The 19723-nt window shown below is 36.8% G+C and overlaps 1 protein-coding gene across 1 annotated transcript in view; it reads left to right on the forward strand.

Annotated features, from left to right (window-relative positions):
- The window catches only part of TMEM5 (transmembrane protein 5), a 30077-nt gene extending 14828 nt beyond the window's left edge, over window positions 1-15249 (forward strand). The window contains exons 3-6 of the mRNA XM_006886049.1: window positions 281-383; window positions 4600-4914; window positions 11336-11506; window positions 14773-15249. Of these exons, the coding sequence (XP_006886111.1) occupies window positions 281-383; window positions 4600-4914; window positions 11336-11506; window positions 14773-15190 (1007 nt within the window). The 3' untranslated portion in view covers window positions 15191-15249. The remainder of the gene's footprint in view (window positions 1-280; window positions 384-4599; window positions 4915-11335; window positions 11507-14772) is intronic.
- The last annotated feature ends 4474 nt before the right edge of the window (window positions 15250-19723 follow it).

Consider the following 19723-nt stretch of genomic DNA (forward strand, 5'->3'; position numbering starts at 1 on the left):
AGAAACAGTTCTGATTCTATAATACATCTCAGTTAAGAATAAAGCAGGCAGTTTATGTCCAGTGATAGAAATTTCTTGGAGTAAACAAAGTTATTGTCTTTAATAAAATGTACACTTTGCCATATTTATATTAGTGGCCATGTTGATGATTTTGAGCTATTGCTGGATAATGGGGGCAGGGGAGAATTCTTTTTTCGTCAAGTGACTTAAAGGACAGAAGATAAACACATCTCACACCTGAGTATCAGAAATAAATGTTTGTTTTGCTTTTCATTACCAGGTTTGTACCTGTGGGAGCATATTTTTGAAAGCTTACTTGATCCCGCTGACAGGACTGCTCAGTGGAGAGAAGGAAATTCAATTTTAGGAAGAACCCACTTCAGGTATTAGTTATGCAGCATTGACCTTTGCTAAGCTGAGGTACAATCTTTCATGTAAATACTGAGAGAAAAATAAGAGTAAGATATTTATAAGAAGTATTTTTATTTCAGCTTATGAACAAAGCAGAGATACATCTCATGAATATATATTCGTGGTTAAAACTATCTTGAACATTTTCCTATGAAATATGGACATTACAAAATACTTATTTGTAATCATAACCATCTCATCTTTATATGATAAAGTTCCATATTTTTAATATTATTAATGAGCATTTTAACTTGTCATACTTTAAAGGAATAATATGTAATAAACTTGAAAGTATTTTCATGTTCTTTCTAGTACAATAGACAAATTCACTTCTTATAATATTGAAGTAGTAAAGATTTTGCTGTATTATTGAAGATCTTATTCATTAAGACATTTTATTTAAGCTCTACTATAGGGCAGCACAGGCCAGGGCAGCGTTCAGATCTGTTGTTCTTAGGGTCACTATGAGTCATACGTTATGGCATCATGTGATTTATGGCATATTATAGAAACAACAGTATATGATTTATGCCTTATTATGGGAACAAAAACATGATTTAATGGCTTAAATCATGTATTTTCTACAACACTCAAAAATCTATTTTTAAATGTGATTAAAGAATGGATTGCTGAACTTTTTTAGCTTTTACTTTTTAAAAATCTTTTACATATGACTGTATATCTTGTGAAGATTTTAAAATGGATAGATTGAGACAATTGTCAACACCCCCTGCAAAATATTATTTCCAATAAGATTTTGCTTTCTTCATGGAAATAAAATGATGAGTGCATACTTAATATAACTATGCATATAATTGAAGAAAAACTATGGACAAAAAATTTCAGTTTTTTACACAGAAATCAAGAAAAGCTGTAGTTAATGTCAGATTCATTCTCATTTTCCCTGCTGGTTTTTTTTGCTTTTTTTACTTAATATTATTGATAGCATATTAATATCTCATCTCTGTTAGAAGTACAGATGTACATAAACCTTAGAGGATGAGACATCTCCAGTTCTTTTGTTTATATTAAACTAACTTTATAAAGAAGGGCAATAACAACGGCACATAACAACAACATCAATAATATTTGAACACATACCAAAGCTGTTATCATCATCACTAAAATTATAATATTTTAGTATTTAAGAGCTTCATGTTCTGTCCATCATCTAAATTTATTAAATTATTACTGAATTGTTGTTACGTGTCAAGTTGAATATGACTCACAGCAACCCTATGAACAACAGAAATAAATTTTTTCCAATCTTGTACCATTCTCATCATCTCCAACATATTTAAGCCCATTACTGCCATCACTGTGTCAGTCCATCTCATTGATGGTCCATGTCATTTACTGACCCCTCCACCTTTCCAAGAATTATGTCCCTTTCTGAAGAGAAGCCCTTATTAATCACATGCCCAGAGAATGTGAGACAAAGCTTCTCCATCCTTGCCTCCAAGGAGCACTCTGGCTTCACTTTCTCAAAGATACTTTTTTTTTTTTCAGTCCATGGAATATTCAGTATTCACTACTCTAGCACCACAACTCAAAGGCATTGATTATTCTTCTGGCATCCTTATCCATTGTCCAGCTATTAGAGGCATAGCAAGTGATTAAAAAGACTGTGTCTTCAATCAGGCGCACTTAGTCCTTAAATTAACATAATTGCTTCTTAAAAATTTGGAGTGGTCCCTGACTGCACAATTTCCCAGTGCAATACATCTCCTGATCTACTGAGAGCTAGCACCAGGGGTGTTGATTGTGGAACTCAGACTGATGAAACGTTATTGACAATTTCAATCTTTTCTCCATCTATCATGATAGTGCTTATCAGCCCAGTGGTGAAGATTTTTATTTTCATGATGTTAAGATGTAATCCTTATTTAAGGCTAGATGCAAGTGTTTTGGCTTGTTTTGTTGTTTTTTCTTAATTAATTTTAATGAACATTTACAGAGATTTTGGATTTCCATACATTCATTGTTGCATTTTTTGGACACAAGAGTTTTAAGTCCACCTAACTTTCTGCAAGTAAAGTTGTATCATTGTAATAATGCACACTGTTGATAAGGCTTCCTCTGATCCTGATGCCACATTCTTCTTTGTAGAATTCAGCTTCTCAAATTATATGTTCAGCATATAGATTGGGAAAAAAATGGAGAAAGGTTATATCCCTACAGCAGATTTTCCCAGTACAGTTCATCTTTTGATTTCCTGACTGCTGGTGCCAAGAGTATTAAGAGTGTTGATTGTGGAGCCAAGCAAGATGTAATTGTTAACAACCTCAATCTCTTCTCCATCTATCATGGTGCTGCCAGTTGGCCCAGTGGTGAAAATCTTTGTCTTCTTGATGTTGAACATCAGTCCATATTGAAGACTACAATCCTTGACCTTTTGCAGCAACCACTTAAGGTTTTCCTCAGTTTCAGCAAGTAAGGTTCTGTCATCTGCATAATGTAGGTTGTTGATAAGTCTTCCTCCAATCCTGATGCCACATTTTTCCTCATAAAGCCCAGCCTCCTGAATGATCTGTTCTGTACATAGATGGAGACAGGATGCATCCTCCTTTTCTGATTTTCTAAGTATGCAGTGTTTCCTTGCTCTATTCTGAAGACTACTTCCTGGTCCATGTACAGGTTTCACATGAGTACAATCAGGTGTTCTGGGATTCCCTTTCTTTTCAGGGTTAACCACAGTTTGTTGTGTTCCACATAGCCAAATGCCTTTACATAGTCAATGAAACATGGATATTCTCCTGGTCCTCTTTGCCTTCTGCCAAGATCCATCTGACATTGGCGATAATGTCTCTAGAGCCACGACCTTTTCTAAACCCAGCTTGTATTGCTAGTGGTTCTCTGTGGATGTACTGTTCGAGTCATTTTTGGATAATCTTCATCAGGAGTTTGCTTGCTTGTGGTATTAGTGATAAGGTTAGATAATTTCCACAGTCTGTCAGGTCACTTTTTCTGGAATGGAAATAAATATGAATCTCTTCCAGTCAGTTGGCCAGGTAGTTGTCTTCCAGATTTCTTGGCATAACCTAGTGAGCATGTCCAGGGCAGCATCTGTTTGTTGAAATATGTCAATTGGTATTCTATCAATGCCTGGGGCCTTATTTTTTTTGCCAAGTCCTTCAGAGCAGCCTGTACTTCCTCCTTTATCACCATTGCATCTCGATCATATGTTGTTTCTTGAAATTCTTCTCTGTCAGCCAATTTGTGCTAAAAATGATAAGGCTCTAGCACATTGTAAAGAATCTAGGACTAGTATGACTAAATTTAAAATAGATTATGTAGGATTTTTTACATTTGATATGTAAAGCTTTAAAATATTTCCATTCTTTGTTCTAAGCAACACATAATGTGAAAGTGTGTTATAAAACCTGCCTTAATTCTATCATGATAACTTGGAAATAGTGTAAAACACAAAGATTAATTCAACAGCTTGCCACTTACCTACCAGCCAGAACAAATTTTTGCTCTCTGTCACCTTTGCTTTAGATGTTTAACTTTCTTTTAAAACAAATTAAAATATCTCTAATAAAACTGAAAACTTGTACTATTTATCTCCTCCTTCCTTCATAGACACAGTGACTATCAATTTGTTATGTATCCTTCCTTACAAATTTTTACATTTATATTTATACCTGCTTTAGCAGGTATATCTAGCATATCTCCATATACTTTTCCATACACATGTAATTATCATATTTTGTTGAGTGTTGCTTGCTTTTTTATTTAACATAAAATTTTTGAGACATAACACTTCGTAGAATGTTTATAATGCCACTTGATTCAGACACTTCATTTAGTTGAAGAGTGTAATAGCATGTTGAAGATTACTGACACTAATTGTAAACATCTTTCTGGTTTGAACTGTACCCTTATTTTCATATTCTAATGTTTGTCTACCCATTTCTAATTTTGAATGTGCTTAAAACCTTTAAAAAGCTAACACAGTTTTAATTGCCACGTGCAAATTGATCTGTCTATAACCAAAACTTCCCATTCTATAGTTACATCCCATCTTCCAGACTTGTTCTGAAAAGTTTATGCAAATTACATTTCTGGAAATAACATGGATTAAGTCTCACTATAGATTTTATTTTAAATTACTAGCAACTTCTGATACCAAATAGCTATGTTAATTGACTGTTTTACTTTGTTGTGTTTTTCTTTTTTAAATAGCTTCATCACTGGTCCAGCTGTAGCCCCAGGGTACTTCTCCTTTGATGTGAACAATGTGATACTCGTTTTAAATGGAAGAGAGAAAACAAAAGTCTTTTATGCCACTCAGTGGTTACTCTATGCTGAAAAGCTCGTGCAAACTAAAAAACTACAGCATCTTGCAGTTGTTTTGCTTGGAAATGAACATTGTAATAATGAATGGATAAGCCAGTTCCTCAAAAGAAATGGAGGTTCTGTTGAGCTCCTTTTCATAGTATATGACAGCCCCTGGGTTAATGAAGTGGATATTTTCCAGTGGCCTCTAGGAGTAGCAACGTAAGTATGAAATATTACACACTTTTCTGGATTCTGAGGCCTGAATTTCAAGTCAGGAAGATTATGTATTAAACTTGCTTACAATTTCATTCTTTTGGTTTCATTAAGGACAAGTATAATCTTTCCTTGAGGCAAAAATGCGGTTTGGTCTCCTGCTTCAGTGTTATTAATGATGCTTTTAGAGTGTTTTATCTTTCTACAAAGGCAACAGATAAGCAAAATACTTGTTTCTGTTTTAAAACCTGAAAATATCAGTTAAATTCTCAGGTGTATCACAAGTGTATTAAAGAAATGCTTAGCAAAAAGGCAGATGATTGTTGTGGTGGTTATGTGCCATCGAGTTCCTTGTGTACAACCCTGTGCTACCCTGTGTACAACAGCTCTAAATCCTACTCTATGCTGAGCCAACCTTATTATCTGTGACACATCTAATCCCATTACCCCAGTCACTGAATCAATCCATCTCCTCGAGTGTCTTCCTCTCTTGCACTGTTCCTCCACCCTTCCAAACATGATGTCCCTCTCCAAGGACTGATCCCTCTTAAGAACATGTCCAAAATATGTCAGATGGAGTTTCAGAAACTTGCCTCCAAGGAGAAACCTGGTTTCACCATCTACAGGCCAAACCTGTTTGTTCTCCTAGTAGTCCATGGTATATTCAATACTCTTCCCCAGCACCATAGCTCAAAGGCATCAATTCTTCTCCTATCATCCCTACTCATTGTCCAGCTCTCCGATGCATAACAAGTAATTGTGAACAGTATGGCCTAGATTGGGTGCACCTTAGTCTCCAGACTGACATTGTTGCTCCTCGGTACTCCGGAGAGGTCCCTTAGAGCAGACTTTCCCAATTCAATTTGTCTTCTGTTTTCCTGGCTGCTGATACCAAGAGTATTGATTGTGGAGCCAGATAAGCTTTCTTAAAACACTTACAGAATCTGTGTCATTTGTAGTTGGGGAGAGAGGACAATACTACCTTTAAAATTTACCTTAAAAGTAGTAATACTAAAAGTAAAGCACATTGAACCTTTAGGTTTGGGTATATTGTAATATGCTCAGATCTGCCACTAAGACTGGTTGAAATTGCACAACTCTAGTATGTAAAATGAGAAGTCATCTCCCATACTTTGGCCATGTTGTCAAGAGGGACCAGTTCTTGGTAAAGCAGACATCGTGCTTTGAAAGGTAGAGGGTCAATGAAAGAAAAGAAGACCCTCCACACATGGATTGACACAACGACTGTAACAGTGGGCTTGATCATGGTGGAAGTTGTGAGGATCTTGCAGGATCAGGCAAGGTTCATATCTGTTGATAAGGTCTCTATGGGTAGTTATCAAATCATGGCACTGAACTATAATACAACAAGGTTTCTCAGCATAATTGGTTTATATAAATTGAAAATGGTGTTTTTTGTCTTTCTTTTTAGGGAAGGGTTTATTGCACAGTTAATTAACTTTTAGAGGAAATTGCCCCTGGTATATAAACTTGCATTTTTTTAATTTAAATAAAAATTTTTATTTTATAGGTATACAGACTTCTTGAAGGCAGAAATTTTTGTCTCTTTTTCACTACTCTATCCCCAGAGCCTAAAAAAGTACCAGATATAGAGATAATCTAAATTAGTGTTTGTTGAATGGGAGAATTTTTTTAAAAGTCTCAAAAAAAAAAGTCTCACTGACATGTTTTCTGTACACATGGCCATTCAGCACACCACCTGGAACTACTGAATGTGGCCTTAAACTAGTATCTACTTGACTACAGAGATAGTCCCCTGGAAGTACATCATTAACACCTGTTCATTATGCCTGAGATAGGGACACACAAAAAGAATTTTGTTAAGTACAATCTCTGGAAAACCCATCTCTTGAGTAGAGCGTGTATACCCATTCCTCACTTACTAGTGTGGTCGGGTTTTAAAAACCAAATTCTTAATGTGAAAATCAACATTCTGAAAAAGTAGTGAATTCCTAAAACACAACACAAATTTAAAAATGGACTGATTATATCATTACATAATAAATGCTGGACTATATTACTGCCTAACACTCAAACCACTGAGAATCATGGCCTGTGCAAGTTGACCAATATTCTTAACCATTAAAACCATTATTCCTATGAAAGAATTTTTCTTTTACTTTTCAAAGAGAAGAGTAAACTAGGGGGGAGGTGTGGGCAGGGTGAAAAGTGCAACAATAAATGAATGTAAATTAAAAAAAAATTGTTCCTCTCACATTTTGGCTTTTGTTATTGCCAGACAACATCTTTACCAGTCAGATGTTCATCATAAAATAGTAAGATAGTATTATATTTGTATGCTTGATTTGCTCTTAGAGGTACAACACTAAATTGTCAGTTTGTTGTATTTGGGGAATATATTGCTCTAATTAGTACAACACTTGTTTATAAGTTTGCTGTACTGAGGTAATATGTGGGTTGCTGTGATGCTGAAAACTATGACACAGGTATCTCAAATGCCCCAAAGTTCACCCATGGTGAACAGGCTTTAGTAGAGCTTACAGATTAAGAAAAACTAAAAAGCAAGACTAGCCATCCACTTCTTAAATAGCAGGGTTCTGAAAACCCAATGAACAGTAAAGGAAAACGGATAGTTATAGTATTAGAGGTAGAGCCCAGATTCGAAGTCAGTTAAACTAAAGAAAAATAGTGGCAGACATCCTTTAACAATTGAAACGGAATGTACAAAACTTGAAGTTGTTAAGAATGAAATAGAAGGTGTGAATGTCAACATTCTAGGCAGTAGTGAGATGAGATGAACTAGCTTTAGCCCCTTTGAATCAGCTATACTATGCTGGAAATGAAAAACACGAAAAGGGTATTACATTCATAATCAAAAAGAAAATTTCAAGTTTTATCTTTGAAGTACAATGTTGTGAGTGATAAGATACTGTCCACACACATTCAAGGAAGATATGTTAATAACACTCCTACAGCTAATGCATCCTCAACTTCTCCAAAGTACTGAAGAGCAGTGTTATCTCTCTGGAGACCAAGGTGCATCTGAAACTCAGGCCATGGTCTTTGCAATCACTTGTTAAGCATCAGAAAGTTGGACAATGACCAAGGAGAACAGAAGGAGAATTGATGCCTTTGAGCTGTGGTGCTGGAGAAGAGTATTGAGGGTACCATGGACTGCTAGGAAAACAAACAGATTCATCCTGGAAAGGGTTAAACCGGGTGGCTCTTTGGAGGCAAGGATTCTGGGACTCCGTCTAACATACTTTGGACATATTGTAAGAAGAGACCTGTCCTTGGAGAAGAACATCATGCTGGGGAGGGTAGAGGGAAAGCACAGGAGGGGAAGGCCCTCTATGAGATGGATTGATTCAGTGACTGGGGTTATCGGGGTGGGAGTGTCAGAGACAGTGCGATTAGCACATGACAGAGCAGAGTTTAGGGCTGTTGTACATAGGGTTGCTATGAGTCGCAAGCGACTCAACGGCACATAACAACAACAACAACAACAGCTAATGCCAAAGAGGAGGAAATTGAACATTTTTATCAAATCTTGCAGTCTGAAATTGACCAAACATGAATTCAAGATGCATTAGTGATAACTGGTGACTGGAATGCACAGTTGGAAACAATGAAGAAGGAATGGTAGTTGGTAAATATAGACTTGGTCACAGAAAAGAGAATGGTCAAATTTTGTATGGTCAGTGATTTATTTGTTAGAAACATCTTTTTTTAAAAAAACACACACACAAATGGTGACTTTACACATGGATGGACTGAACCTGCTGGACTGCGTAGAAATCAGATTGACTACATCTCTGAAAGAAATCATTGGAAAAGTTCAATATCAGTAGTCAAAACTAGGCCGGGGTAGACTAAGGAACAGACTATCAATTAATCATGTTCAAGTTCTAATTGAAGCCAAAGAAAATTAAAACAACAACTATGAGATATCATCTCACCCCAGTCAGAATAGCAAAATTTAACAGAACAGCAAGCAACAAATGCTGGCGAGGTTGTGGAGAAACTGGAACCCTTATTCACTGATGGTGGGAGTGTAAAATGGTGCAACCACTGTGGAAGGCGGTATGGCGCTTTCTCAAAAAGTTGTAAATAGAGATACCATTTGACCCAGCAACTCCACTACTGGGAGCATACCCCAAAGAGACCATAACTGACATCCAAGCAGATATATACATACCCATGTTTATCGCGGCTTTGTTCACAATAGCAAGGAGTTGGAAACAACCTAAGTGTCCATCAACAAATGAATGGATAGAGAAGCTGTGGTGTATTCACACAATTGAATACTATGCTGCATTGAAGAACAAGGAACTCATGCAATATTCAAAATGGGTGACCCTGGAGGACATTATCCTGAGTGAGGTATCTCCTTCACAAAAGGACAAATACTGCATGGCACCACTGTTCTGGTGTAAAAGAGGACTGACCTTGGGGTTGGGGAGAGTCTGAGAAAGATGGGTTCAATAATGTATACTGCATTGAAACAGATGAGGGAGAAAAGTGTTTAAAAGGGATATGTGATTAGGTATTTTAGTCATGACAGGAGTCCAGAGCAAAGGTTGTATGGTGGAGTGGACCTGGGGGACATTTGTAAAACAATGAAAGAATTTTTCTTTTACTTTTCCAAGAGGGTAGTGTACTAGGGGGAAGGGCTGGGAGGGGAGAAAAGTGCAACAATGAATGAATGGAAATCCAAAGTCTCTAAGTTTTCATTGAAATTAATAATAATTGTTTTTAAAAAAAGATAATTCATGGGGCACTCTTGACACAAATGGGTCAGACTAACTCAATCAATATCAACACTATTTGTCATTTTATCTCAGAGAAATGATAACTTTTCTGACCCCCCCCAAAAAAAGTCCATGAGAACAAAAATGGGATTTGAGTCTATCATATTAAGAATAGAGTTGAAAAAAAAAAAAAGAATAGAGTTGAAGCATTAAACACCAATGATCAAAGAAGACCAGATGAGTTGTGAGATGACACCAGGAATTTTATCCATGAAGAGAACAAAAGTTCGTTACAAAGACATCCTCAGACTTCCAGTCTTTGAGATAGAGCTTCGCCTGCTGCTTGGCCTGAAGATTGAGGACATTACTTGAACTACTGCCCTCACCTGCAGAATTTTATTTCTTCATCTCCTTCTACTGGGCAACCCATAAGAGACTTCTCAAAATCTATCATTTTTCTCATTTGAAAATTACCAGAAATAGAGATCCACATAACTGAAAAGAGTGAGCATGACAAATAGGAACAAAACAAAGAAAAGGGGAAAAAGAAATTCCTTTTTAAAAGGTCATTATAAAGACAGAGGAGAAAGAAAAAACCAAAATGAATGTCTGAAGAGACTGAAAATTGCACTAGAACATTGAGAAGCAAAAACAAAGGGAAAACATGCTGGAAGTAAAGAGCTAAACAGAAGATTTCAAAGGGCAACTTGAGTGGACAAAGCAAAGTATTATAGAATGTGGCATCAGAATTGGAAGAAGACTCAACACCCTGCATTTTGCAGATTACACCTTGTTTTATCTTTTTGCTGAAACTGAGAAGGAGGAGGACCTAATTAAGTGAGAAATAGGTATATTTGTAAAATGTTTTTATATAAAATATTACTTTCTGCATACCTTATAAGGATTAGGACAGAGAGTTTTTGTAAATATTGGTGTTGTTAGGCCAGGTCAATAGATCATTTCTCAGCTTGAATCAATTTTGCCCCAAAGGAGACATTTGGCAATTTAGAGAGACATTTTTTATTGTCACAAAATGCCAGTGATAGAGAAGGATGAGAAGCATTGTTACAGATAAGTGTGTGAAGTAATATGAAAGTTACATTTCAGATGTACAATTTGGCCTCTGTTATTTCCAAATGCTCATGAGCATGGGCTGATTTCTACAGACATCTCTGGTATGGCATACTTTTTTTCCTTAAATCTAATGAAAAAGTCTTTATAGAGTTCATTCTGCAGAACTTTTTGCTATAGCAGTACGTTTTCAATAATCTTCCATCTCCTAGTTAAAACACTGGTTCAGTCATGATCATGATGAATGTAGGTTTTTTTTGCTTTCGTTTTTAATTTGAAAGTCTTCAAACTGCATTACAACATATATTAATGGAAATTGATGAATGGAAAAAACAGATCTTTAGGCATATAATTTCATGATAGTTTTGTAAAGTGTCAATATGAAATTCCTTTTTTATTAATCAGTAAATTTGGGGAGTTTTCAGAGTTAGCATGGAATATTACAAATTTGGATTTAAGAAATAATTTTTTACAAAAAAAAATTAAAAAAATATTTTACAATGCTATATCATAGTACTACTTAAAACACTGAATTTTGAAAATTTTTGCCAATCTAAATTGTTAACTCATGTTCTTGGTTTTTGTTTGTTTGTTTGTTTGTTTCGTGTACTTGTGTTTTATAGATATAGGAATTTTCCTGTAGTGGAAGCAAGTTGGTCAATGTTGCATGATGAGAGACCATACTTATGTAGTTTCTTAGGAACTGTATATGAAAATTCATCCAGACAAGCATTAATGAATATATTGAAACAAGATGGGAATGATAAACTTTGCTGGGTTTCAGCAAGAGAACAGTAAGTTCTGTGTTTACTTGATTCATCGATTTGTTCCCTTACTTTAGAATTGTTTTGTGTGGCAACATGAAGTCTTCACAGAAGCATTGTTAATCACATGAATACCAGTATTTCCCAAGAAGTTGCACTAATAACAAAAGCTATTAAAGAAATACAATAGAAACTGGATCGGATACATGTAAAACAGGGAAAATCTCTTCTAATCTATATAATTTAAGAATACTAGTACTGTGATACTCAAATGAAAATTGCTTAAATTCCTTTGATATTTGTTTATCAAATTTTATATATGGGACATTATGAACACCACTAACATCATAGGTTCATCCCTGCAATATTTAGTAGACAAGTTCAGTAAACTATGATTTATATGTAACACTCTTCACATCTTCAGTAACCTGACACCATCCTGGAAACAGGGACATATATATATATAATCCCTACATCTAATATGTTGTTGTTACAACTCATAGTGACCCTGTGTACAACAGCCCTGAAACCTGCTCTATCCTGTGCCAACTTTACTGTCTCAGACACTCCTACCCTCATTACCCGAGTCACTGAATCAACCAATCTCTTTGATAGTTTCCCTCTTTTTCTCTGTCCCTCCACCCTTCCAAGTATGGTATCCCTCTCTAAGGACTGGTCCCTCCTTGTCATATCTAACAACAGTGGCACCATGCAATATTTGTCCTTTTGTGACTGGGATATTTCACTCAGCATAACGTTCTCCAGAGTCAACCATTTTGAATAATATTGCATGAGTTCCTTGTTCTTCAGTGCAGCATAGTATTCCATAATCCTCCCAATCCTCCCAAGCATGATGTCCGTCTCCAGGGACTGGTGCCTCCTTGCAACATGCCCAGAGTATGTCAGACTAAACTTCAGAATCCTTGCCTCCAAGGAGCAGCCTGGTCTCAACCTCTCCAGGACAAACCTATTTGTTAGGTAATCATATTATATTCAGTCAGCAAATATTTATCAAGCAACTACCATTTGCTAAAAACTGTATTAGCCAGTAAGGATTGCACAATGAGAAAAGCTGTCAAAAGTTCATGCCTTCCTGACCTTGAAATGTTTGTTAGGGAAGACAAACAAAACATTTTTATTGTCGGGGTGATTAGTGTGGGGGTGGGGCCGGGGAAGCAGAGAAGATTGTACTTTGGGCCACTATTGTTTAGAAAGGTCAAAGAAGACTTTAGTGAGAAGGTTACTTTTAAGCAAAGATCTGAAGAAGGAGTGGAGAGGAGCCAGGAAATATTTGGGAGAAAGGTGTTTGAATTTGTAATAACAAATTCAAAGCCTCTAAGGCAGGAACAGCAAAGGGCAAAGATGCCCTGTAGGATGAATTAAAAAAATACTAAATTAAGAGAAGTGTAATATAGGTATAGAATTGTTCTAGTCCTGCCTCTTACTTGAGTCTAGAGATGTTGAGCCTGGAGGTGGGATAGGTATCCATCTTGCTTTTTATTGCTTCTGCAATTGTGAACCTGCTTCTCTCTCTTCACACCCTAAAGCCTCCTCTCCCAACTTCAGCAGCTCATCTCATTGCTGTTAGTCAGAACCAACGCATAGTTGACCGACACCACCACCTCCATTGTATTTTCAGAGGCTGTAAACCACCAGAGAGGCAATTGTTCATTTTTCTCCTTCAGAGCTGCTGGTGGATTTAAACCACCAGAGAGGCACCTCCTTTGGGTTTTCAGTGAAACTCCCTGTGGACTACACCACCGTAACTCCCTGATTAGGTCATAGCAAACTTTTATGCAAAATCCTACATGATAGGATTCTTTATGGTCTCTAACTCATCGTCCATATTTTTTTAAAGAGTTAAGATTAAATTAGGTTTAAGATTTGCAGTGTTAGTGTTATGTTTAGAGGTAGATTTTAGGATAGGACTTGCGTTTGCAGGATGAAATTTTAGCAGGAGTTTGGTTTGGCTTAAACTAACTAATTATATAGCCTTAGTAATAAGACTGAGTTTAAGATTATGGTTGATGTTAGAATAAGGTTGTATTTGGTTTGGGGTAGGCTAATGGTTAACTTTAGGGTTTGAGATAGGATTAATATTAAAATTACAAGAGAGTTCTATTTCCAGATATAGTTAAGTTTTTTGTTTTTGTTTTGTTTTTACTTTTTTTTTTTTTTGACAGATACAGTTAAGTTTGAGGTTAGAGTTAAGACTAGATTTAGTTTTTTGGAATTTTTTTTATTTCAAAATTTCACTACATATAGCAGTTTCAGTTCACATTCAATTGTTAGACAAATTGTTCAGTGACATTGGTTACATTCTTACAGTGCATAAACATTTTCATTATTTCTACTCTGATTGTTCTATTTCCGTCAGCTTCATTTTTCTGCTCCTTTCCATTGTCATCTTTGCTTTAATGTAATTGTTAGCCACTTGCTTTCATAGAGGTTTTGTGTGCGTGTACCGTCAAATCAGATCTGACTGGTACAGGAGGAGACTGACCCTCCTTCCCCGGCAGAGCATCTGGTGGATTCGAACCGTGCGCCTCTGGGATTGTAGTTGCAGCTCCTTGCCACAAGGCCACCAGAGCTCCCCTTGCTTTCATAGAGGTGATTCTCATCTTCTTCATCTTTCTCCTTCAGTCTCCTTGCAAACCACCCTGACTGCTGTTCCTTTATGATGCCAAGGAACAGGAGCCTTTAACTGTCTCCTAGCCCAGAGTTTCTCTCCACACTGTTCTTCCTCCAAATGTCTGTTGGTTTGCTCCCACATCTCCAACTCAGTGGGCACATGCCCCTACCAGGAGACATTCCAGATCCCCTGCCTAAAACTGCAACCCTAGCCCTTCAGAAACACTCTCACTACTTACTTCTCTGCTTAATTTTTCCTCTTATCACTAATACTTTATAAACAGTTTATTGATTTGACTTGATTATTGCCTCTCTCCACCACTTGAACTTGAGTCTAAATTCCATGAGGGTGGAAATTTGGAGGTAGGGGGCAGGCAGGATAGAGAAGATACTTAGAAAATTCAAGTTGACTTAATATTATTCATTGAAAGATTTTATGGTTACTGTCAATTTTTTTAAAAACATGAAGTGTGAGTTTTTCAAATTTAGAATTCTTAAATATGTTCAAGATGTCTATTTGAGTAAGATTTTAGTTCATTCTTCTGCCTGTCATTTCTATAATGTGTGTATCATTTCCTGCAATGGACATTGAAAGAGAAAAATCTTTTCTTTCACAAGATATATTTGGTAAACCAAAAAGTAAAGTTATGTTTTTGCTTTTCTAGGTGGCAGCCTCAGGAAACAAATGAAAGCCTTAAGAATTACCAAGATGCTTTGCTTCAGAGTGATCTCACATTGTGCCCAGTAGGAGTAAACACAGAATGTTACAGAATATATGAAGCTTGCTCCTATGGCTCTGTTCCTGTTGTAGAGGATGTGATGACACCCGGCAGTTGTGGGAACACATCTATTTACCCTTCTGCCCCTCTGCAATTGCTCAAGTCCATGGGTGCTCCTTTTATCTTTATTAAGAACTGGAAGGAACTTCCTGCTATTTTAGAAAAAGAAAAGACTGTCCATTTACAAGAAAAGATTCAAAGAAGAAAAGTGTTACTTCAGTGGTATCAACACTTTAAAATAGAACTAAAAATGAAGTTTACTAATATTATAGAAAGTACATTTTTAATGAATAATAAAGATTAACTTAATTATCTTTTGAACTAAGATGTGATTTTTTTAAAAACCATTTTTAATATTGGGAGAGGGTGTTTATAAATTGTTTTCAAAGTACTTTATTTAGTGAAGTACGTAATTTTGACTAAATGCTCCTGTCTTAGTCTGGGTTCTCTCAAGAAGCAAAACCAATGAAGCTTATATGAAGACTTACAGACATTTCAAGGAAGTGGCTCACGTGTGTGGGTCAGACTTCACAGTTGAGGTGTTTGAAGAACCAGAGTGTAGGTGAGTAGACAGGCAGAATCTCAGGCTGCTGGCTTTGGAGAATACTAACGTCAGAGGCTGACATGTTATTGAAAGGCCTTTGTTGCAAAAGATGGTCCCAGACATCTGACTTTAAATACTGACAAGTCCAAAGTCAGCAAGCACAGTCTAGAGACCACAAGCTAGATAGCCAGACATGGGTCTGGCAAAAAAGCCATCAAATCAGACTAATCGTATCTTAATAGATCTACTTGTAGTTCTCCGTTATTAATGTCATCTCAAACTAATTGTCTTGAATAAGATCCAACTCATATCTGACCCTCCATGGTTTTTCCAGAGACTCTGATTCCCGTCTTTTTCCCTCTGAGCTGCTAGTGGATTCTAACCAGCAGAGAGGGCTGGCCTTTTGAATAACCGCTTAACTTCCTACATACTACACCAATAAAGTGCCTTTAGAAGTTAAAATTTACAACACAAAGTTATACTGAATATCATGACCAATTAACACATGACTTTAACCATGTCAGTTCCCATATTGGGCCATTCCTTTGTAGGAGCTGAAAATGCAGTTAAAATTCTACTTCCGTTCATTCGCAAAATGTGGGAAGATTCAACAATTACGTACTCTTCTCATCAATATATATACATACTCTGGAGAAGCTGTATTATAGAAAGACCTGATTTAAAACCTTTTCTTTGCACCTAATTTGTGTCTGAACTTGAGCAATCCACCTAAATGTCCTCAGTCTTAGTCCCTTTTAATGGAAAATGGAGGCAGTGGTATCATACAAGGTTAATGGTAAATGTGAAATAAAATCTAAAGTGCCTATAGGCAGAAAACTAAAAAATAGTAATTTCTAATCCATTTTTCTCTTTTCAGTTATTATAAGACTAAATTTAGATTATTTAGCCAATAGTTAACAAAATTTGGAAACAATCATAAGGTATAGTGTGGATATATGTGAACAGATTTTTTACAGAGTTAAATATTTCAATTACTCAGGGTTATATTGGGTCAGATTGAGATATTAACTGGAAGCAGTATCTGATCATAATCCACTTGAAACAAGGTTTGCAACACTCAGAACCACAGGGGTTAACTTAAATCTCTCATGAGTAATTCATCTCAAAACTCAAGTCAGGTCAACATCTTAACCAGTAATCCTTTTTTTGCTAGTTAACATGTTAAATGTCAAAATTATTGGATAATATCATTAAAGTACAGAGTACAGTGAGTCAATTCTACCTAACCATGCTTCTAGCAAAGGCTATCTGTTCTTGGAGAGAAGTGTTTTGATCAAAGCCTGAGTAAGTGGTCATTTTCTTTTCAGGTTCTTGAGGTCTTGAACTAGCATTTGAGTCTCCAGTCTCAATCAGTTGCTTGGCCTGTTTTCCTTTTCCCAGGGATCTTGCATCTTAATGCCTATAAACCTGGGGCATTAATATCAGTGCATCCAGAAATGTTGTCTCTCTTATTTCTGCTTTGCCATAGATACACATCAAGTGTGAGTTTCTCAGATCCGTTCTCAGATCTGGAGCTCCTGTAAAGGTTTCCACATCAGCAGAATAGCAGCTTGAATTAATGCTTTTGCCATCATGTCAGAGAAACAATATACCTGCCAGAACCCTATCCAATTGTATGGGAAAACTGCCCATCTATAGCCCCTGGTACACTGCAGTTACATAAGCATTTTATACAATTGACTCTCCCTTTAACCTTACTTCAATTCATAGCTTTTAAAAAATAATATTGTGGTTTTGGTGAAAATTTACACAGCAGTTTAGGTTTCCATTCAGTAATTTCTACATATGTTGTTCAGTGGGAATGATCATAAAGCTGTGGGCCACCCTGTTGACTGACTGTCTCATGAATCAAGACATTATTACAAAACAACAGTAATGATCGCAACAACTGAGGCAATGTTTTAACTAAAGGAAATACCGAGAACATGAGAAGTCAGCTACAGGACCAGATACTGAAAGAGTGTAATGGAGTAAGCTAGCATTTTGGCTATGAATCAAAAAGGACTCGATGTGAATGACAAACCTGTCTGTCCCCAGAGTTTCCTTGATGGATCTTAATGGCCTTCTAGCTCCAGCCTTCCTGAGTTTGAGGTTCCTTTTTACCTTTCCCAGGTTTATCCTCACAGTCATTTCATTTCATTAACCTTCATCCCTCTCCTGATTATATGAACTGACTTCTAAAGAAGAGAAACTAAAAAACAAGGACTATAAGCATCATCTTCCAGTACCTTATTTGACCTTGATCTTAGACAAGGAAATAAACGAAGTCCAATGCTGTGGAACATTTCTTTGACTGGGTTGAAGAAGTTTCTGGAGTGTATTTTACCCACAATACTGCATCATCTCTTACTTAAGGTGGTACCTGTTTTTCTTTTGGGGTCTAGTCTATTTGGTGTTTGCAGTGCTTCTTGGATGTAGATTTCCCCATTCTTCAAAGTGCCTGGAAGTTTTCTTCTAACACTTCTTCCACAGTTTTCTCAGTGATTTCCTGATAACTCCCATGTTCTGGAATTCCAATCATATGTTGTTCCTTTTGATGTTATGCCACATGATTCTAATGTTTTCTTCATTTTCTTTACGTCTTATTTCTTATTTTTCTTCTAGTATGTTTCCAGTGAAGCTCTTCCTGCTCATCAGCAACTCTCTGTTCCATCTTTTCAATTCTACTTTTTTGTCCTGTCAGAATGATGCACACTTCTGCCAATTTGGTCTTAATGCTCTGGATTGCATTTTCATGCCTTTTCTGTGTTTTCCAGTACTATGTAGGCTGTACCCGCTCTGTCTTATGATGATTTTTTTTAAGTTCTTGTACCTCTTTATGTATACTATCAATTCTTTCTTCCATCTTTTACATTTTCTTCCATAGATGTACAAGTTGTTCCTCATCAATATATTTCTGGATTATTATCTCTGGTGGTATTTGCTCTCTTTTTTTAATTATAAAATTTTCTTTTAATTGCAATTTTAACGAATATTTACAGAGAAGCTAGATTTTTATTCATTCATTGTTGCACATTTTACCCGGTATTTGCTCTCTTAATGGCTTCCATTCTTGTTTCCACCTTTCGCATCTTCCTTTGTAGCTGTTCAAATAACTCCACATCAATATATTTCTTCTGATTCTATCTAGGGTATTAATTCGGTCTGCTTTTTTAGAAGGGTTATTTTCTTTTTCATGATGACTGAAGCCAGCTGCTGCTTTCTTGACATTATAAGAGTCTTCTCTTAGTAGATGTTAGGTTGTTATATCTATATAGTGACCCAGAGTATGGCAATGTTTTGTGAAGGACCTGTATCTTTTGCTTCCTTCTTGGAGAATACCAAAGCAAGATGAATGTTACCCTCCAGAAACCACAGCTCGGACAGCCTGGCCTGGTCCTTTCCACTTGAGCTTAAGGGATCCAATGTGGTTTTTCTAGACAGCAGTGTTTCACCCAACATACTTGTGATATTGGTGGTCCTGGTGCTGGACAGTGGAGGCAGCAGCTGGGTAGTCTGCAGGCAGCAGGACAGTACGGTCTCCAAGCAGCGGAGGTAGCACTCTAGTGCTCTGGGTGATACTGTGATGAGGACCACACTGAAGCTATGGCCCCTCCACCCTGCAGGTATTGGTTCTATCACGAGCCAGGTTGGGAGTGTGCCAGCGCTGAGCTGCAGCCTTGAGCAGACACGCCAAGGAAGCAGTGACTGGAAGATACTCCCAGGCTGGCCATGCCACATAGACCTTGGCGCCTTGCAACAGTGCAATGGTAAGGTCCCTGAGGAGCGCATCTGGAGATTAGATTCTTAGAAGGTCCCATCCATCTGTTTTATTCTCTCCTGGTTTTTTAAGATGCTTGGAAGACTGTGCATATCTTGTATTAGGGCTTCTAGAGTTCTTCCAAGCTTTTCTCTGATGAAATTGCTAAACCTTGGTATACTCCTAGATCTTTGATCCACTTTGAGTTGGTTTTTGTGTATAGTGTGATTTGTAGGTCTTGCTTAAGTTTTCTACAAATAGTTATCCAATTTTTCCAACACCATTTGTTAAAGAGGCTTTCATTTCTCCACTTAAATGATTTTGTCTCCTAGTAAAAAATCTGTTGACCATAGGTAGATGAGCTGATTTCTGGGTTCTCAATTCTATTCTATTGGTCTATGTGTCTGTCACTGTACCAGTACCAAGTTGCCTTGACCACCATGGCTGTGTAGTACGATTTGAGATCAGGGAGTGAGATGCCTCCTACATTATTTCTCTTTCAGGAGTGCTTTACTTATTCAGGGTCTCTTTCC

Source organism: Elephantulus edwardii, unplaced genomic scaffold (assembly GCF_000299155.1).
Source record: "Elephantulus edwardii isolate Elephantulus edwardi_28Jun2011 unplaced genomic scaffold, EleEdw1.0 scaffold00047, whole genome shotgun sequence".
Taxonomy (NCBI): Eukaryota; Metazoa; Chordata; class Mammalia; order Macroscelidea; family Macroscelididae; genus Elephantulus; species Elephantulus edwardii.